Here is a 21,983-nt window from a genome sequence, read left to right as displayed (position 1 = left end):
CTAATTTCACACCAGTTTTTTACCATCAGGCACCATCCGGAAAATCTGGAATAAAATGGGTAAAACGGATCAGGCGCCGGATCAGTTTTATCCCCATTGATTTGTATTGGCGCCGGATTGTGCCTGATGGCCTTGCGTTGCATCCAGGTTTTGCCGGATCCATCATAATTGCCTAAAGCGGTGGCTGGAGGGAATGTATCTTGTATCGTTTTTTTGTCCGGCGCGATACGGCGTGTTTTACAATGGAAGCCTATGGACGCCGGATCCGGCGTAATGCGGTAAAAACGGATGCGGCCGCCGGTTGTTTTTGTAAACTGAGCATGCTCCAATGTATTGAAAAAAACGTATCCAGCAAAAAAACGGACGAAAAGGATGCAAAAACGAATGTGCCGGATCCGTTTTTTGACGGATTAGGTATATTGGAACCGTCAAAAGGATCAGGCACATCAGTTTTTGCATATTCTGCGCCGCATCCGTTGCATCAGGCACACTCCAGATTGTGCCTGATGCCAAAAACTGATGTGTGAAATTAGCCTAAGGAGAGATGCTGATTGGACATGTCTGATTTTGGACTGTTGATCGTATTGTTCTCTCGGAGATAATTGTCCGACGCGTCCGTCTCTGCTTTCTGAGCGCTGGAGCATCAGATGAGATGGGCGTCAGCTGAACAATCGGCAGAAACATTGTTCGACCGGCCTTTTACTGTGTATGATCATCATTACACTAAAAATGTGAGATGGCATTACAGTAGTAATGGAAATTTGTCAGTTTGGTAGTTGATTCATTTTTTTGCTCAGATGTGAAATCCTCCCTGATGTACAGCTGTTGTGTGGAGTATTGTGATTGCTTGCATTGAACAATAATGAAAACAGCCCAATATGTTAATTGTCCCAATGCGCTAGATTATTATACAGTGTGTCCACACATCCTGTCCGCCATTAACTTGAGAACGGCGGCAACTATAGGAATAGAAGTGGTGTCTAGGTATAGTAAAGTAGCAATGAAACCACCTATAGTGCCACCTGGTGGAAAACAATGGAGTTAACATTTTTATCTCAAACTGAACAAGATAGAGGGGGGGGGAAGGAATTACAAAGTTGTAGGGCATCATCACTTCAATATGAATTGACACCTTATGCTATGATATGAAGATCAAAGACCCCCCCCCCCCCCCCCACCCCCACCACACAGAAAAAAACCCCCAAGCAAACATTGAATGCTGGTCACGCATATGGCGCTCATTTAACTTTGATGCTCAAAGTGGCCACCGTCAGCTGCAATGCACATCTGGACTCTGGACAGCATACTGTATCTTGCTGCACGTTGTGCAATATGGTGGGTGACACATTTGCACAAGCATCTGTAATACGTCATCGTAGGTCCTGCAATGTTGGTGGAGGAGTCGCATACACCTGCTGTTTGATGTGACCTCACAGAAAGAAGTCCAATGGGGTCAGGTCAGGTGAGCGTGGAGGCTACTCCATGCAGCCACCATAGCCAATGACTTGTAGGAAGGTCTCCATGAGGTATCGCTTCACGTCCGCAGCTTTGTGAGTTTTACACGTTCTAATCATAGCATTTCTGTATGGAAGGTGTCGATTCGTATTGAATTGATGATGCCCTACAACTCTGTAATTCACTTTTTTTCTCTCGTTCCGCTTTCGAGATAAAAATGCTGACTCTGTTGTTTTCCAGCAGGTGGCGCTATAGGTAGTTCCATTGCGTAGCGCATGGCTACTTTACTATACCTAGACACCACTTCTATGCCTATAGCTGCCGCCGTTCTCAAGTTAATGGCGGAGGACAGGATATGGGTGAACATACTGTATATCTGAATGTGGGGTACAGGATGGGGGGGGGGGGGGGGGGGGAGTCCAAAGGGTAAAACTATACATCCACCAGAGGCCTCAATAAGCGCCATATGCTAACCATAGGCTCATATAAAAACAAAGCACTCCACACTTTTTTTTTTTTTTTTTTAAGGTAGTGACATAATGACAAATTTTATAACTTTGTTGAGGAAAGATTAAAGGTGTACATATGTAGAAAGGACTGTAGTGCAAGTTCAACATTTTAAAGGAATTGTACATTGGATCTCACTTCTGCATCAGGAGGTGAGAGGCGCTGATGAAATGGTGTCAGGCGCCTACCAGGTTAGCGCGCGGCCAATAGGTATCCTGCACCTGTCCTAGACATTATAGTAGGCACATACACATTCTGACGCCCACTCTCTACTCGTGCATCCCGGCAAACATCTGTTCACACAACATCATCAAGAAGAGAGAAACCATTTAAGTTGCTATATAAATTCCTCAATAGCCTGGAAGAATATAATCGTAGGATGAGCTCTCGGAGTAGCTACAGCCATGGTGAGCACTGTTGATGTGACATCACTACAGCAAAAGTGCTGCGACCTGAGCAGCAGCCTGTAGCTGTCACTGGACCAGGTGTGGGGGGTAGAGTACCTGCTACATTTATTTTACGGTGGGGGGGGGGGGGGGGTTTCATATAAGCACTGTTTATCAGCTATCCACTAGAGTTCCCAATGATTGCGAAAAAACTGGCTAGCTGTGATAAATGAAGGGGTAGGCTACGTGCGCATGGTGCGTTTTTCACTGCGTTTTTGGTCTTAAAACTGCATGATTTTGCATCCACAGCAAAGTCTGTTTTCATTTTTGCTTTCTGCAGTTTTTTTTTTTTTGTTTTTTTTTTAGGCTATGTGCGCACGTTGCGTAATTACATGCAGTTACGCTGCACTTTGCAGCGCAGCGTAACTGCATGCGTCCTGCGTCACCTGCATAATCTATGGAGATTGTGCAGGCGCCATGCGCACGTGGCGTTTTAGAGCGCAGCGCTTCGGCTTCTGCCCGAAGCGCTGCGTTCTAAGAAGTGACATGTCACTTCTTCCGTGCGCTTTGCCGACAGCCCCTGCTCTGTCTATGGCAGGAGCTGCAGGCAGAGCGCATGAAATCGGCTTTTTTTTTTTTTTTTTTTTGTTTCCACTACAGACCTTTTTGGCAGCGATTTGAAGTGCACGTGTGCTCTTCAGATCGCTGCAGAAATTTCTGCAGTGAAGTATGCAACGTGCGCACATGGCCTAAAGCTGCGTTTTTGAGGAGACCAAAATAAAGCATGTTGCTCAATTCCTTTCTGTGTTTTTTCACCCATGCAATGCATTGGAAAAACACAGCAAAACGCAGGAACAAAAACGCAGCCAACAATGCACCGAAACGCATGCTTTTTTACCGGTGCATTTTTGTGTGTTTTTTTGCGACCAAAAACGCAACGTCAAAAAAAACAACGCAGCATGGGCACATAGTCGTAATCTATATGGGTGACTGCTTATCCACTCACTTCTTTGCATACTGCCATACTAATGAAGTAACCCTTGATCATCAGATTGTGGGGTCCTTCAGTCGTACACTCGGCAACTAATCAACAATTCTGTGTCGCCCTCTAACGGCTGGAATTTCTTGTTTTACCTTTCTTTTGTGAAGAAATAGGAGTTGAAATCCTTTCCATCACTGGATTCTCACGAGCTTTAAAATGTCAAAGCGTTTTCTCAATGATTTTTTTTAATTTTACACCAAAATGTCAAAGCAACTGACTAATGGAAGTAAGGTAAATGTATATGAAGCATTGCGTTCATTCCCGGCTACTCCTGTGCAGTAATCCCGCAGCTTCATTAGGCATTCTAGGCTCGTTGGCTGTTTATTAATCACCGATACTAGATGGCAATTTGCTAAGTTGGGTAAACTCCCCAGTGCTAAAGCATTGTTTTATCCCTCCGCCAGTGTCTGCTTTGATGTGATTATTCTGATTTATTTCCTGTTTAACATTCATATATTGCAGCTCTTATCTAACCATCACCCCCGCTCCCCCCTGTAATTCAACCTTTATTTTCTCAAGTTTTGTTTTTTATTTTTAAGTATTCAGCTTCTTGAATAATCATTTCCAATAACCCAAAAATAAAAAAAATGATTATTCATTCAAAGGCGTTTAGCCCTCTGTTCTGTCGCTGGAGAAGAGTGCCTGTTCATTGAATTGTACATGCACAGGTTGGGTCATAATTCAAGCTTTCTAAAATGAGAAGGGATGGCACTCTAACAGACAAATGTGAACTAACATGAAATAGGCTGTAACCTATATACAGCTGCACTCTGAGATAAGGCGAGCAAACATTGAATATTGGAATTTGGACATACATTACTGCTAAGTAAATACATGTAAAAATTGAGACACTTGGTGCATAAAAAGCAAGTTTTATGTGAGCCCAGCAGCCAGCGTCAGGGCGTATCTCTTTGCCATGTTCTGTGCTCTTGGGAACTGAAGGCAGTGTGCCTAAACAGGCAATTAAACAAACGCCAATTAATGGCCACCATTGTATACCGTAAACTGAGTATTCTGATAGCTGTATGCACCTGTCCTTGCACAGAAACCTTGGATGAAAGCATGGTCTTGCTGGTTTCATTCCCCACAACAAGGATGAAGAAATATACGTCACCTCGCTAATGTGTAGGGGTCCAGTCCATACAGTAATGTAGAATGAACTATCTGCTCAATGACGGCCAATTCAAGATTTTAATAGCCATAAAAAAAACAAATGTACTTTCCAGTCCTTAATTGTGGCCCTTCATCAGAATGCAAGGTAAAAGATAAGGGAAGCAAACACACTATATATATTTTTAAAGGCCCCTTTACACACTGCATCATCGCTAGCGATATCGCTGTAACGTCACCGGTTTTGTGACGTAATAGCGACCTCCCCAGCGACATTGCAGTGTGTGACATGCATCAGCGACCTGGCCCCTGCTGTGAGGTCGCTGATCGCTACAAGTCGTTCTGCACCATTCTTTGGTCCTTTGTTTCCCCGCTGCGCAGCATGTATCAGTGTGTTTGACACCGTTACAGTGACATAGTTAGCGACCCAGCCCAAAGGCGTGCTAGCGTTCCCTTTCCAGCGAGGTCATTCTACAGGTCCATATCGCTGATGCGTCGTTGGACAGATCTGCCTGTTTGACAGCTCACCAACAACTGTTACGCTATGTGCACACGCTGCGTTTTTTAGCAGCCAAAAACGCACCCGCGTCGAAAAACTTGTCAAAACGCATGCGTTTTTACCGCGATTTGGTGCGTTTTTGGCTGCGTTTTTGATCTCTGCGTTTTGCTGCGTTTTTCCAATGCATTGCATGGGGGAAAAACGCAGAAAAACGCAGGAAAGAATTGACATGTCCATTTTTTTTTTTTTTTTTTTAAGCTCAAAAACGCAGCTTAAAAAAAAGTTGTGTGCGGACAGCAAAAATGAAAACTCATAGTCTTTGCTGGGGAAGCAAAGTCATGCAGTTTTGAGGCCAAAAACGCACCCGAAAAACGCGCAAAACCGCCGCGAAAAACACACTGTGCGCACATAGCCTTAGAGACTTTCCAGCGATCCCGGCCAGGTCGAGATAGCTGGTGGGATTGCTAGAAAGTCTGTGTGTAAAGGGGCCTTAAGAGTCTTAAGACTATTTACTGTGGTGACAATAGTCTTGCTGTGTATTTTTGTTTATTAACACAGCTCTGAAGCTTGCTGGAGGGTTTTGTTCCGTTACCTCTGCTTACAGGATCGTAGAGCGCACCATTTGGGCTAGCAGCACAACAATTCTTTTCGACTCAACTGTCAATCAAGAGCGCGCTACCCCTCAGCAAATCAAGTGGCAAGAAGGAGCCGCGCATCCTGAAAAGGATGACACAGCCCCCTTTAAACTTAACATCAAATGAAAGCAATCACATCACATGAAAGAAAAAGCAGATGGATTGAGTCACCTTTTAAAATTCCAGCCTGGCCTTTTATTCCGGTTTTGTCTGCGGGAGGACAGTGATAGATTATTTCTTGAAACAATGGTGACCATAGCAGGTAATGTTTCCTCAGCAACGATATCTGAGGCGTTGTTTAACAATAAGAAAAATGCAGTGCAAGAAAAAGCCAGCACGTTACTTGGCTGTTACAGAATTGTCCAGGTGTCCCGATAGATAGACTTGTCCTCCTGCATTTGACTGCTAAAAACACTTTTTGTTAGCAGAAGTGTGGCGGCAAAAACTGGACCCCATTTCCTTATATTGTCTTCATTCTTAGGACCAGTTGATGAGGCTGGCCGTGGCTTCACGTGCCGCGGGCTTCTTTCAGTTCTTCTGGCCATGGCTTCACATGATGCAGGCTTCTTCCAGATCCTCTGTCTCGGAATGCTACTTGTTGGACAGGTAGAATAGTTGACCACGCAGCACTATCCTCCTTGGCAAAATTATAGATCCTGCAATGAAAACTTATGGTCTCTTACTACAAGGCTGAGCCCGTGAAGCACTGTGTGTGGACTGGCCTTGGGTTTCCTCACCGGAGCTTGACGATCCCATACATGCCCTTGAGGCTGTTAAGCTTGTGCTAGGAGACCCACTGCCGGTCGTGGTCAGCGGTCCATAATTTGATCGCAATACACAGAGATCTGAAATTCAGCCTTAGTCCGTGGTGTTCGTTGCACCCTGTTTGCACAGTCATTTTTCTCATTTCCTGTTTCTTTGGGTTTCCACTTATGCACATTAAATGAAAGTCAGCTGAACCGCGGATTCCGGTGGAATCTGATGACTATCTGCTCTGTAGTGTGACCATCTGACTCTCCCCACAAGGATGTCAGGAGAGATACATTATTCTGCTGAAATTTAAATGCCTTAGGGGGTATGTGCAAGTGATGTATTTTTTCTTCCGGCGGCTTTTGCCTGGAACTTTTTTGAAAAAGTGCTAATAAAGCATCAAGAAGAAGCAACATATTCATAACCATGTCCAAATTACTTGCTGCACATGTCTTTTGTCACTTTTTTTTTTCTTTAATCACTTCATGCTTTAAAAACAAAGAAGTGACCTGTCAATTCTTCAGGCGGCTTCTGCTTGGGAGCCTCCACTATTTAATATGCACAATGTTAAAAAACAAAAAAAACAAACCTGGAGCAAAGCTGCCGTGAGAAACATCAGAAAAGATGCTTCAGGTATAACAGCGTTTTGATGAAACCTCTTCCTCCAGCAAATACTAAGCAATGTATGCTGGTGTCTAAAGCCACATTCACACTTCCGTTGTTTTGCATCAGTCACAATCTGTTGCCTTGAGGAATTATGGTATCCTGCAACATATTTTGCAGGATTGTTTTTTTCCCCATAGACTTGTATTAAGGACGGCTTGCGACTGATGGCACTGCGTTGCATCCGCCGCGTGGCGGAACAGTTGTGGAATGACTGACCGCCGGGGGGTATGAATACAAAATTTAACGTTTTTTTTTTTTTTGAGCGGCAAAAAACGCACTGCGCAGGATTCCGTCAACAGCTATAATGGCTGTCTATGGTGCTGGATTCCGTCATGCTCTACTGAGCATGCCCAGCATGTCTGGCAATCCCATTGGGCTGTCCCAAACACAAACTGATCATGATGGGTGACAAAAACCCTCACCGTGGCCCTGATCCACTCTCGCCTTGACTACTGTAACTCTCTATTAATATGTCTCCCCCCTAACTAGACTCTCTCCTCTACAGTCCATCCTCAATGCAGTAGCCAGGGTCACCTATCTGGCTAACCGCTACTCGGACGCTTCCTCTCTGTGCCAGTCATTGCACTGGCTGCCCATATATCACAGGATCCAATTCAAACTGCTTGTTCTCACCCACAAAGCTCTCCACAGTGCGGCACCCCCCTACATCTCCACCCTCCTCTCTGTCTATCACCCCACCGTTCTCTACGCTCTGCAAATGACTTTCGACTAACATCCACACTAATTCGAACCTCCCACTCCCGAATCCAAAACTTCTTCCGAGCTGCACCAATCCTCTGTAACGCTCTACCCCAAGAAGTTAGGACAAATCACAACTTACTCAGCTTCAGACGCACCCTAAAAACGCATCTTTTTAGGGCGGCCTATCACACTCCCTAGCCAAACTAATTTCACCTAATCCCTACACATCTTCTTAGGGGTGCTTCACACACAGCGAGCTCACTGCCGAGATCGCTGCTGAGTCACGCTTTTTGTGACGCAGCAGTGACCTCATTAGCGATCTCGCTGTGTGTGACAATGAGCAGCGATCTGGCCCCTGCTGCGAGATCGCTGCTCGTTACACACAGCCCTGGTTCGTTTTCTTCAAAGCCGCTCTCCTGCTGTGACACACAGATCGCTGTGTGTGACAGCAAGAGAGCGACAAATGAAGCGAGCAGGGAGCAGGAGCCTGCGTCTGACAGCTGAGGTAAGCTGTATCCAAGATAAACATCGGGTAACCAAGGTGGTTACCCGATATTTACCTTAGTTACCAGCCTCTGCAGCTCTCACGCTGCCTGTGCTGCCGGCTCCGGCTCTCTGCACATGTAGCTGCTGTACACATCGGGTTAATTAACCCGATGTGTACAGCAGCTAGGAGAGCAAGGAGCCAGCGCTAAGCAGTGTGCGTGGCTCCCTGCTCTCTGCACATGTAGCTGCATTACACATCGGGTTAATTAACCCGATGTGTACTGTAGCTAGGAGAGCAAGGAGCCAGCGCTCAGTGTGCGCGGCTCCCTGCTCCCTGCTCACACTGGTAACTAATGTAAACATCGGGTAACCATACCCGATGTTTACCTTAGTTACCAGTCTCCGCAGCTTCCAGACGGCGGCTCCGTGCAAGCGCAGCGTCGCTTGCACGTCGCTGCTGGCTGGGGGCTGTTCACTGGTCGCTGGTGAGATCTGCCTGTTTGACAGCTCACCAGCGACCATGTAGCGATGCAGCAGCGATCCTGACCAGGTCAGATCGCTGGTCGGATCGCTGCTGCATCGCTAAGTGTGAAGGTACCCTTAGATAAGTGCCCCACGTCAAACTCCACGGCACCCAAATGCATCTCAAGGTCCTGGCCAACTGATCCACAGAGCCATTATCTATCTCCCATTTTCTTGAGGTGGCTGGATTGTCATTGTAAATAAGCAGTTGTACCTTGTCTCCCCTCTCCCCCCCCATATCATTGTAGATTGTAAGCTCTCACGAGCAGGGTTGTCTTTTTTTCCCTTTAAATATTGTATTTTCGATAACTGTTACTTGTTTTGTATATGATCCTTCTGAATTGTAAAGCGCTGCGGAATATGTTGGCGCTATAGAAATAAAGATTATTATTATGGGTGCGTCAAAAAATGGACGCGCAACGGATCAGTTTTTTTCACAGGATTCCTATGAATGGAATTCTGTGAAATAACACACCCTTTGTGTTAGTTGACATAATTTGCAATGACGGACCTGACGGATTTAAAACAACGCAAGTGTGAATGCAGCCGAAGACTTCTTGTGCACATAACTTTTTGATTTTGAGAGCGAATCCTTTGACAGAGGTGTCCGACAGAATCCTGTCCCTTCTGCCCATTGAAAACACACGGCCGGTTTTACTAAAGGTGCGTGCCAACAATCAGGAATAGCAGCGTTTTGGACACAGCGTGTTTTCCCTGCTTGCAAAATGCTGTGTTGTACAGTAGAAGCACAGTGGATTTATAGATATCCCATGTCCACTATTTTTTTTTTTTCTCTTTTCCCACTGCAGCGTAAAGTGACCTCGTGCAGCTTTCTGAGCAGCAGCATGTCAATTTGTTTGCAGAGACTCAAGTGTTCTCGGCAGGAGAATACAGTAAAAATCCAATACACCCAGAACCCTTATCGTGGGCACGGACACTGCGTTCTGCTGCGGCGAACACTCTCAATATGGATAGCAAAGTTTGGCCCACCGGAGGATCTCCTAACCCAATTAACTCCTAGCATATATGAGGCGGTTAAATTTGAGTCCAGAGACCCGTGGCTGGTCCCTATGATGCATTCTGTAATAGGAGCGAGAATGTCGAAGGAGGGAAACTGTCCCCACTTGGGGCTGCCTGAAACTGGGATACCCTTTTTTATGGGCTTGCCTCATGATTGTAAATGGTAAAAGTTGCAAAGCGCTTGCAAAAACAATTGCTCAGTTTTACCTCTGATTAAAAACCCTCTCAGCTCTCAAGAATAGAAGTATTTTTTTTATGTCATTGTTGCTGAAGATACTGGCCAGTGCTGTATTAGCCGTTTTTTAGGCAAGGCGCGAGCGTTTTCAATCGTTTGTTTGCTATACATCAGTTCAGCGCAGTTCTGAAACCTTTTGATTGCGGCATCTGGCCGTCTGCGGTGCCCTCTGCGTTCCTTCAGTGCTGCAGAGGCAAAGCTGTCACTGCTGGTGGCAAAGGAGACCACACTGTCCATCCTCAAAGAGCAAACAGAAGGCTGGGAGGTAGGGGAATGGTGAAGAACAAACGAGACAACCGCCTTAAGGCATGTCATTTCATTGGCTTATCTTCTTTAATATTGGTATTGATGAAACTCCAGACCGTTATAAGCCACAGCCACCTGCAATAGTCATATGTGGTTGGCATAATTGTATGCATCGGCCAAATCTATCAAAACGAGAGCCACTGATTTGGAGGCTGTTTGCACTGGTTCTTAGAGGTGGCTTCCGAAGCCTTGGAAATTCCTCATCACTTTGACACGCACAGGGGTTGCCTTGATGGAACAATCCCAATTTCTCAAACTGTGTTAAGATATGTAGAAACTGAAATAAAAAAGAGGAAATAAACTAAAATTCCTCCTCACCCAGATTTCTTAGTCTTTGATACAAACTGCTCACCTCATCAACAATATTTTAAGATTCTGAATTAAAGCCTTGCTTATACTTGGCAGGATATCAAATCGGGCCTCAAAGCTTGGACTGTCATCACCTTACATGTCATGTAAGGGAGATGGTCCCGGATGCTGTAACAAGTAGGAGCGGTAGATGTGCGAGCTCAGCAGAACGTCTGGAGGATGAATTATGCATCTCTTGATGCTCAATAAGACGTGCTCCTGGGCTTGATGACCCCGGGGACCTCATCCGGTATCGGCATTTGTTTAGCTGAATGTGGGTTTGTGTTTGCAGCCAAGGGCAATGTACCTGCAGGCGTCCTGATGGCACAGGCTGTGTTTGGATTGTTTACTCCTGATTTTCCGGATATGTACTATTGTTTCTTCTACTTGGCTTTTCAGTGCATGTCATTTGTTTGGAGAGTCCATCCAAGAGCTGAAAATAATCTTGAGGAAAATAAATGATTGCGTTGCCTATGTTTCTCTCTGCTCCCACATTGCCATGTGCTGCAGTGTCCTGCACGGCCACAACTTGTGTGGAGCAAGAGTGCCGGGAAGAGCCAAACTTTGAGGAAACAAATTCAGAGGAAGTGAAGTCCAGCGGATCACAGGCAAATGGATTAAAACCTTTTTTCTTTATTTTCATCTCATTAAAAATGGACAGACAGCATCCACAAATCCACAAGGTACAGTTATCCAACGCGTTTCGACATAACGCCGTGTCGTAAGTTCTTATTCATGGATAACTTACGACACGGTGTTATATCGAAACGCGTTGGTTAACTCTACCTTGTGGATTTGTGGATGCTGTCTGTCCATTTTTAATGAGATGAAAATAAAGAAAAGGTTTTAATCCATTTGCCTGTGATCCGCTGGACTTCACTTCCTCTGAATTTGTTTCCCTGTGCCTGGGATTTCCGTGCAGGATCAGGTGGTCCACTCCTTAGATTTACACGTCATAGCGGTGAGCTGGAATACGTTTCTTTTGGAAACTTTGAGGAAGATCTAAGGGGCTGAAATTTTTACATAGTTACTGTCTCAATAGAAAGCATCTTTGGAAAACCGGGTGCCTGCCACTGTGGACTTTGTAATGCTTTTCATTATTTTGTTGCTGCCCCTTTCGTTTAGTTGTGCATTGCCAGAAATAGAGATTGTACAGTATGAACTTGTAGTGGCCACAGATGTTTCTTCTTTAATTTCCTAGACCGCCTATTGTGCAGCTCTGCCCCTTTAACAAGCGGTAATGACCATCATACCCAACCTATTGATTGAAGTCATGTTATTATTGTATATTTGTAAACTTTTTTTTTTTTTTAAGTCTTTATTTCTGTGGTTGCAGCAGAAAATGCACCTTGGCCACAACGTGTAATCGCAGGTTAATGCAAGCACAGAATACGTGAATTCCGCTGCTGCTGCACATAACATAGGAGGTTGTAAAAACACATTTCAGTTAGTGTATAGTAATAGGGTCCTAAAAAAAAAATAAATCAGTGTGTGCCCACGTATACATCTATATTTAAAGTAAAATTTTATTCTAGCAATGGTCTAGTTTAGGCTTTTCATGATCCATAAATGTAGCTTTTTGCTTTTTATGGTTCTACAAGGAAAGATAAAGTACTGTCCTAAATTGTCCAGGAAGGTAAAGCTGTGTGATGGTATGTACCTTTTATACAGCGCACCGATATAGGCGACACGCATCCTTCTTTCTACTTGACTGTTGCCTTCCTCTTTTATGTAGCACCGACATATTCCTTAGCACTTGATAGCTCTCGCATCTGTTCCTGTCACGAGTGGAGCTCATAATCCGATTTCCCCAAGGGTATGTTTACACACAATTTTTTTTTTTTTTTTTTTTTTTTTTTGTGTGTGAGCCGATTAATTTTAAACAGATCTACAAGTAATCGCTGTCATAAAAATTAAAATAAATCTGAAATGTCATCAATGTTAATAATTTCTATCCTGTCGAATCTCTGCATGTAAATGGCATTCATGCGTTGTCAATGAAGATAATCTGATCACAAGATGCGTGGATATTATGATTGTAGTATCAGGTTTTCTGGAATTGGGACATTTAAAATGTATTTTTTTTTTCTGGTATGTTTTCCCTATTTGCTTTTGCCAAGAAAAATACTCTTTATAAAACTAATAAAAATCCGAAATCAAGAACGTACCATCATTTTCAATCCATCAGTATAAAAGCAGCTAGTGGAAGGAAGAAATCCAAAGGATTTTTTTTTTTTTTTTTTTTTTTTGCTCCTCCACCTAACCATTCCTGCTCTTCTGTGTAGGTAATTTTAGTTTTGTTGTTTTTAAGTGGGTTTCGTTCTGTTCCCATCATGTTCCTCTTTTTGAGGACCATGGCCAGTTGGCTAAAAAGACTAGATTTGTATACCGAGACATCATACTTTGCAAATGGAGCGGTGTAGGAAGAGAGGAAAAGCTACACCAGATTCCGGAAAGAGTGACATTTACAATCGGTGAAAAAAGCGACATTATTTTTTGCATGTGACAGGTCCTCTTTAAAGGGGATATTCCCATCTCCAAGATCCTATCCCAATATGTAGTAGGTGTGACAATATTGGCAAATACCGTCAATTAGAAATGTAGTATAGTTCTGATTAGCTATGTCTCTTACCTCATGTGCAGGGCATTGGGGCTCAGGTACCCATGGTTATCACCACAAGCATGTAACTAATTTTCATTGAGTGGTCATAACCATGGATACCTAAGCTGCCCTGCCCTGCACATGAGATAAGAGACAGGGCTATATCAGGAGAACCATATTACATTTCTTATTGGAGATATTTGCTAATAATGTTATTGCACCTACTACATATTGGGATAGGATGTTTAAGCTCAGAGCTGATAAACCCCAGATGCATGCTAATCATTGTTCATGCTAGTTATCCCGGACCTCCACACCATGTAATGGGCAGATCATTTATAATTGGCGTATCTTCGGACGGAGGGTTTGCCGATCGGATCAGTAGAGTTGAATATTGGCACCATTGTCTGGAGCTGATGATGAATGGCTGCTATCCTTTTAGCATATTGCAGCTTACATTTCATTAATATCCCACTGATTCAGAAATGGGGGTGATTATCTGATCTGTTATTTCAATTTTTGCACGGTGTGTGGACAGTGCTCCACAGCCGAGATGTAAGAATGGAAAATGCAGAGATGTTATCTGCACCTGCTGATAGTCTGGCTTATTGGAAGCTTTATAACTTAGAAATTGAAGTTGGGCTGATGTATAATGTGTGATTGAAAAATGAATGAAAGTAGAAAACGTCTTCGTAAAGATGCCCTCCCCCACCCCCCACTGATGTTCAATAATTGCATGTGTCTTTCTCCGAAATGATCTGCCTACGTTTTGCTAGTCCTGCAGAAAGTTAGTTTTGCCACGTCTTTTGGCTGTGTAAGGGCACCCAGAGGTGATAAATTTGGTGCTAAATTTTACTGATCGAAATATTCAAATGGCTGCACAGAAACCAGGTTCTGGAGCCAGGTAGGCAATAAACTAGAAATTAGCTGCCGGTACCTCACATTTGGTTTGTTTTCTATTGATGTAAGTGAAGTACCGTAAATTCTTCTGGTCTGGCTACTAAAGCCATCTGGCTCCATGGGTGGTTTCTCTGGCACCAAAACTCTACAAATTTCCTGCTAAATTATTTCATTTGTGGCATCTCGTATCTTATCTGAAGAACCCATCTGAACCCATTGTTTGTTCTGCTTCAGGAATCCACGTTTCATGATACCTCGACCACTGAAGATGTCACAATGATTCCTGTACTGAGTTCAAAAAGAGCAAGTGAGTTGCCGGTCAGTGAGGTTTCCTGGATTCTCAAGGTGAGATGGAGCAACTACTTTGTGAGCCTGGTATAAGTCCCCTATGCCACATGTATCTTCTGTACTTCACAGTACCTTTTGATGCCTAAATAAAACTGAAATGGATGGTATGTTCCAATTTCAACAGCCCTACTGTCCAACAACTAGTTACATCCTTAAAGGATCCTTTCCATTTTTAAAGATTCACATGAAATGGAACACATTAGAGAGAGCTTTGGCCTACAACCTCTCTAAGACTTCTCCAATCTTTCCTTATTACATGCTTCCCCATCATCACCTACACAAACTCTCCACCTGTCACTCCAAATCACTTCTCCCCATATGAGTTCCTGACCCCATCCCACCCCAACTTTTCTGTTGTCTTTATCTCAGCCCTAACCCATTTATTCAACCGATCATTAACCTCTTGTGTCTTCTCTCCTCTTTTAAACATGCATTATACCTATCCCTTGACCCTTCCTCTGGATCCATCTATTTCCCCAAATCACTAGTCCAGCTTGCCTCAAAACGTATTGAACAGCACATCCACATTGAACCGATTTCCCACCTCTTATGCAACACCTCCACCATCAACAATCGGATTTCCAGTACCACCACTACCGAAATTGTCATATACGATGTCACTAATAATCTGCCAAAGCCTCCAACTAGTTGGTGGTACTTCTCCATAGACCTTTCATCTGTCCTTATCACTGTTGCCCACATCCTCCTATACAAATGCTTTCATTCCTTGACTCATTGGTTCTCATACTTAACCATTTCATCATTTATCATCTCCCACTCACATATAACACGTTCCTGCCTTCTCTTCTGGTGGTGTGACTGTCCTAGGACCCCTACTCTTCTCTATCCATAACTTCATACTTGGACAGCCCATAAAGTCTCGCAGCTTCTAATACTAGGTCTATGCCGATAACACCCAACGTCTGGTTCAGAGATGTAGATTTATCTCTCTTCTATAGTAATGGACAAACAGCAACTATTAGTGTTTAGGTAATGCTTACCAAATACAGAGTACTATTCCAGGTTTTGTCATGGCAAAAAAAAAGCTATTTTTGCCTATTGATTTACATTAGGTTCATCAGTAATGACAAATACTGGATAATACCTTGGGATTCAGTACGAATAGTCCAAACACTAATAGTTACTATTCGCTGATCTCTACTCTTCTATCCAGACTCCCAGAATGTCCATCAGCTATGTTCTCTTCCTGCTTTCTAAAACTCAACATGGACAAAACGTTTGTTTTTTTTTTTTTTTTCTTCACCCATTCAACCCCCCAATTCCTGTACTGGACCTATCAATCACTGGAGGTAATGTTTCACTCCCATCTCTTAAATGTGCTTTGACTGTGCTCTGTACTTCAAACCACCTCTTTTCCTCAACATTGAGTCTACAAAAGTTAGTTCTGGCCCCCGTTATCCTCCCTTGTGCCCCCCTTCTAACACAGCTGCACCTCTAATCAGTTCTCAATGCTGCTTCTGATTTATTCTTCCAGCTACTCTTATCCCCTTCATTCATTTCTGACCTAATTTCTCAATCCCTTCCCACACGTAATCTCTGATCCTCACAAGATCTCCTTTTATATTGTTTTCTCCTCTTCACTGCTCCTCACACATTTGCCTCCATTCTTTTTCCCATACGCATTCCCTGGCATTTGCTACGTGGGCACATTAGATTGCACTCCGTTGATTAAAACCTTCATCTACAACTTAGAAACCCTTTTCTTCAGAAACTTTCTCTCCACACACTGCCTGCCGTTCAGCTACTACTGTACTTTTTTCTCCATACTTTGTAAAAAGCCTTCACAAATATAACACACCCCAAATCCAGGGTGCTATGATAACTTACTATACATTTAATAGTCATTTTTCACTGCTTCCTTTATGAAATAAAGAAATCTGAACTTTAAAGGGATCAATCACCAGGATTTTTGTATATAACTTAGTGCCAGTTTAGCACTGGCCTTTATCAGGCTGCTTATCTACATACCATTAGTGGTCAGCTCGGATGTTTAGGTTTTGAAATCCACTTTGTCTAGCAGGACCTGTGTGAGGTCATACCCATGTGACCTGTATCCAGCTTTGGTGGCTGAGCTCTGCCCCTTCTGGTCACATTGGTATGACCTCACACAGGTCCTGCTAGACAAAGTGAGTCGTTTGTATAATACTTATACTAATTCTAACAGGGGGAGGGGATAACTATGAATATATTATCTGCTCCAGTGCAGCTGTCACTCAAGAAGCTGCTCATTTTACAAACTTCATTTTCTTGGATTTCAAAACCTAAACATCCGAGCTGACCACTACAAGTATGTAGAGAATCAGCCTGATAGTGCCAGTATAGCACTGGATTTAGCTTGTATACGAAAATCCTGGTGATTGGTCCCCTTTTAAAGGGGTGGTTCACTACTTTGCAATAGTGGCCACATCTCTATAAAAATGATAGGGAAGGCTTTTTCGAAATACCTTGATCAGCCAATTCTGCCTGTGAGCAGCGCTATTGCGGACCGCTCATTCCTATCGTGTGATCTCTGGGATCTGGTGATGTCACGTCAACTTCCAGTTGACCAGACATCACCGCGGCGGCCCCAGTCTTCCTGAGTGACTGGGTTATGGGTGGAGTTTTACCGCTTGTCACAGCCCAGCATCTCTCCTGATTGTCGCGCTCTGCAGTGGAGGAGAGTGCACACGAGATGCTGGGCTGTGACGAGTGGTGAAACGCTGCCCACAGCTCATTCTCTAAGGAAGACTGGAGCAGGCTTCGGTGATGTCGGATCAACTGGAAGTTGACGTGACATCACTGGATCCCAGAGGTCTCTGAGCCCGGGAGTCACTTCATGGGGATGAGCGGTCTGCAATAGCGCCACTCACAGGCAGAATAGGCTGATCAAGGTATTTAGAAAAGACCTTCCCTATCAGTTTTACAGGGATGTGGCCAGTATTGCAGAGTAGTGAACCACCCCTTTAAGGCAGCAATAGCTCATAAATTTTGATTTTATCATGGTAGTTTTTGTTAACATTTAGCAATTTAGAAAGTCTTCATGTCTGTATCCTGTTTTGGAAGCAGAGCATATTGATCCCCTTCCCCCAGTGCTTCTCCCTTCTAGACATATTTTCTCATGTTTCATAGCAGCTTTGATTTCACCACAGGCTGATCTCCAGAGCGGTTTAGCAAATTCTGAGGTCTGTCACAGACGCGCCTCCCACGGATGGAATGAATTTGATATCAGTGAAGATGAACCATTATGGAAAAAGTATATTGCACAGGTGAGCGAAACATTGTGAAGAATAAGGATGAGTTAATCTTGTACCTCCAGTGAGATCTCCTGTCACATTTGTAGAGCGCGATACATGAATCCTTTTACAATCCTAATAAAATATTGATTCATACGCTCCAAGTCATTAAAATGAAGAGATTTGTAATGTACTCACATTGTGAACTCTCGCACCGGGGATGCAGTGGTCCCATGCCATATCCCAATTACATCAGTGTCTTGATGGTGCTCTGCACACGGGCACATAACCGATCGCTAATCATCACCTGTACGGGTGACGTCAGTATAGTTGTGAATAAGTGATAAATGTATTTAGTGGGAAAGCGCCACCTTATTCACAATACTATTTACTGGGCTCTTCAGCATGAGTTTACTAGACTTTCCAATGTCTGTCAGCAATCTAATATACGTCTGTTCTCTTTTTAGTTTAAAAACCCGCTCCTTATGCTCCTCCTGGCCTCAGCGGTCATCAGTATCTTAATGCATCAATTTGATGATGCCGTCAGTATCACAGTGGTAAGTTACAAGCCTACTATCTTTACTTGCCAAGCCTCTTCCCTGAAATGGGTCACAGGCCAAAATGTGCTTTCTTGCCTAATCAGTAGTTTCATAGTATTTGTACGGTCTCAATGGGATTGAGATCTGGAGCGTTTCCTCACCATGGCCCAACAATTTCAATGTTTTGTTGGCCGAACCACTTGGTCAGCACTTTTGCCTTATGACATGGTCTCTATCACGATAGATACATTTATTGTTCATCACCCAACTGCTCCTGGATCGTTGGGAGCGTTGATCTTGGAGGAGGTGTTGATACTATTCTTTAGGTTGGGGCCACACGGGGACTACTGCGATCCACTTGCATGACACTCGGCTCGTGCTGGCAGTACAGCAGAGCCGAGTGTCATGCGTGTGTCCTTGCAACTGAGGTCCGTTCGTGCGAGCAGACCTCAGCTGCGGGGGGCGGGCCGGCACTCAGGAGGGGAGGGAGGGATTTCTCTCCCTCTCTCCTCTGTAGCCGCCTATTGCCATTCTCGTACTGCACTAGCGGTACACCGGTGTACCGCGAGTGCAGTGCGATTTTTCTCTCGCCCCATTCACTTGAATGGGTGCGAGAGAGTCTCGGCTTACAATCGCAGCATGCTGCGATTGTTTTCTCGGTCCGATTAGGGCTGAGAAAATAATCGCTCATGTGCGCTAACACATAGGCTAGAATTGGTCCGAGGGGAATGCGATGTTTTATCGCACTCCACTCGCACTGTTTTTCTCGCCGTGTGGCTTAGGCCTTACTCATAGCAGTGTTCTTAAGCAAAATTGCGAGTGAGCCCCTTCCTGGATGGAAAGCCCACCACACATGAATGGTTTCCTGATGCTTTACTGTTAACTAGTGATGGGCGAGCACTAAAATGCTCGGGTGCTCATTACGTGTGGCAAGCAGGTCAGACTGGCTTGACTCCAGTAACTGGTACAATGGATGACACTGATTGGGCAGTTCTGCTCTACGCAGACATACAGCTAGCCATAAAAAAAAAAGGGAGGACTTTTTTTTTTCTTTTTTTTTTTTTTTTTTTTTGGGGGGGGGGGGGGGGAGACACACTACATCCGAAAACGTTTTAACCCCAGTAAGAGCCATTCAGAAACTGAGACTGGTAGTCACTGGGGTGCCTGCTCACATCATGCAGTGAAGCAAGCCTGTGCTCTGTGGTCATTTGTTTCATGGACAAAACATCCAAGCACCAAGAGTACCTGAGCACCCTGATGCTCAATCGAATACCAAGCAAGGTCGCCCATCATGTCGGTTCAATTCCTCCCCCCCCCCCCCCCCCCCACCCCTCTCTGGACAATCATTTTTCCAGATGTCCCAAACAGTCTGCAGGGGGGGCTCATCAGAGAAAATAACTTTACCCCAGTCCTCTGCAGTCCAGTCGTTGTATTTTCTGCAGTTATTCTCTGATGAAGCCCCCTTCAGACTGTTAGAGACATCTGGAAATATGATTATAACCTGGACGTAAGAAGATTGACGCATTTATACACCACTGTAACATTATATCCCCCCAGCCTGTATCATATTGCAATCAGGCTCCAGCAGTAGCTATTGTCCTTGATTTGGTGGGGGTTGCATATATATTGTTCTCCTCTGCAGGGGGCTTCCCTAGTACACAAGTTCTGGAGGCTGTGTCTAGGAACTTCTCTCTAACTAGTAGCTACAAGTAGCAAATGTTAAGGGGGTGGATCTAAGGAGAGGTGGGAGATTCAGCCACATGATTTTTTGTTTAGTTATGCTTTGTTGGGTGAAGGGCGAGGACCTGTGCTGAGGCCAGCTCCTTTTTGCTCGTACATGGACGATTGGACTTTGAGGATCAGCTGCCACGCTGCTGGATTTAGGGAACGCATCTGAGGACTGTTGCATTCTTCTTGGCGTCGGATTACCCCAGATCTGTTTCCTTTGTGTGGACTCTAAAGAACCATTTGGATATTGGATGTTTTATGCTCCCTGCCTCATTAAATCTTCTTGGATTGTTCATCGGTCTGGTGTCCCTTACTGCTCTGTCGCATACCCCGTCACAACCACCTCTTGAAGTCCTAGCTTTCCTTGACAGCTCAGCTTATGCCTGCTAGATTGCAGGAATGGCGGTTTCTCCAAGAATCGGTGATGACTAGAGTTGAGCGAGTACCTAATTATTCGTACTCGCTATACTCCTAACGAACACTGTTTACTACTCGCGTATTCATTCTGAATAGCGTGTGCAATGCAAGTGAATGGGGAAAAACTTGCAATGTAACGAGTAATATTAGTGCGGAACTTTGGTTACTTGTTAAATTGAGAGTATTCTCCGTTGACTTGCATTGCACACGCTATTCTGAATGAATACGTGCAGTAGTAGACAGCACTCGTTATGAGTATAGCGAGTACAAATAGATAGGTACTCTCTCATCTGTAGTGATGATGTCCCTTTTTAGGCTTATTTTTGGGTTTTGCAGCCTGTGAACATTTGCCTAGTGCCTGTGATCCTTTCCGGGGTTCATACACTGCAGTGTGTAGTGCTGATTATGAAGGCGAGCAGATGCTGTTTATCACATCGCTCCGTGTGTTTATTCCCATATGAATATTCAGAAAAAGCCCCATTTTCCTAAAGTTTGTTCTGCCATTGTGTGCGCTAATGTGCGATTAGCAGGAAGGCGCTTTACTGACAAAGGCACAAATAAAATAGGAGAAATGTATTTATTTCTGATGTGTTCCTGATACATTTTAGATTTTTAATTTCTTTTATATCGGCCTTTTGTGCTTCTGTCAATTCGAGGGCTGCTGAAATTACCGAGGGCACAATACTCCATAATGCGCAGAACACGACGATCCTGTGCCCTGCCTGAGCTATAGCAACGCAGCAGGGAAGCTCCTGTACATATAGGATGGAAGGAACTGTGCCATGGTAATGGCATAATTAAGGAATATTAATGCAAGCCCCGTACAGATGATTCAGAAACGAGCCACATGGCTGAATAGGCATTAATAGCCAATATCTGTGCAGGCTTTTACGTTTCATTGTCATGTGCTGGTCTGGGATCTATAAGCTCACATTTAATTCAAGCTCTAAAAGGAAGTGTAATTTGTGTTCCCAAATCTAGTGGTGGGAGTAATCACTTATCGTTTCTGAAGTAATTGTAGGGCATTATAGCTTTACCTTCTCGCCTTTTTGTTTTTTAGGCAATACTTATAGTTGTCACCGTCGCCTTTGTTCAGGTAAGAGGCTGTTTTAATATATTGATTCTTAAACTAACTTAATTTTTGGAATTTTTTTTATATAGTTTTTTTTTTTAGGCCATATAATTGTTGAAAGTCAGTGGGGGACCATGTCCTGAGACCCCATAGATCGCTAATAAAAAAAAAAAAAATGCATCTCTGGAATCAGTAAATCTCTTCTGGCCTGAATGCACTCTGTGCACTCTTACCCCCTGAACTACACATCTTTTCAATGATGGGGGGGGTCTCAGAAGATGTTGACATTTTGGGTTTTTGGTGACCATTGCACCCTCACATTAAAGCATGGTGACACTATTCTTTGGTGTGTATGCGCACACAGACACACACGCACACACTGAAGAATAGTAATATTATATAATGTGTGGGTATATGTATGTACATACATACATACATACATACATACATACATACATACATACATACATACATA

General features: G+C 44.0%; 1 protein-coding gene across 1 annotated transcript in view; it reads left to right on the top strand.

The window, feature by feature from the left end:
- Positions 1 to 21,983, top strand: part of ATP2C1 (ATPase secretory pathway Ca2+ transporting 1) — a 183,836-nt gene that overhangs the window by 20,851 nt on the left and 141,002 nt on the right. The window contains exons 2-5 of the mRNA XM_075316144.1: positions 14,406 to 14,516; positions 17,669 to 17,785; positions 18,220 to 18,309; positions 21,497 to 21,532. Of these exons, the coding sequence (XP_075172259.1) occupies positions 14,406 to 14,516; positions 17,669 to 17,785; positions 18,220 to 18,309; positions 21,497 to 21,532 (354 nt within the window). The remainder of the gene's footprint in view (positions 1 to 14,405; positions 14,517 to 17,668; positions 17,786 to 18,219; positions 18,310 to 21,496; positions 21,533 to 21,983) is intronic.

The sequence above is a fragment of the Anomaloglossus baeobatrachus genome, chromosome 6 (genome assembly GCF_048569485.1).
Source record: "Anomaloglossus baeobatrachus isolate aAnoBae1 chromosome 6, aAnoBae1.hap1, whole genome shotgun sequence".
In the NCBI taxonomy this organism is placed as follows: Eukaryota; Metazoa; Chordata; class Amphibia; order Anura; family Aromobatidae; genus Anomaloglossus; species Anomaloglossus baeobatrachus.
Note: the sequence above shows the minus strand (reverse complement) of the source record. Positions and strands in the feature narration are given on the sequence as shown.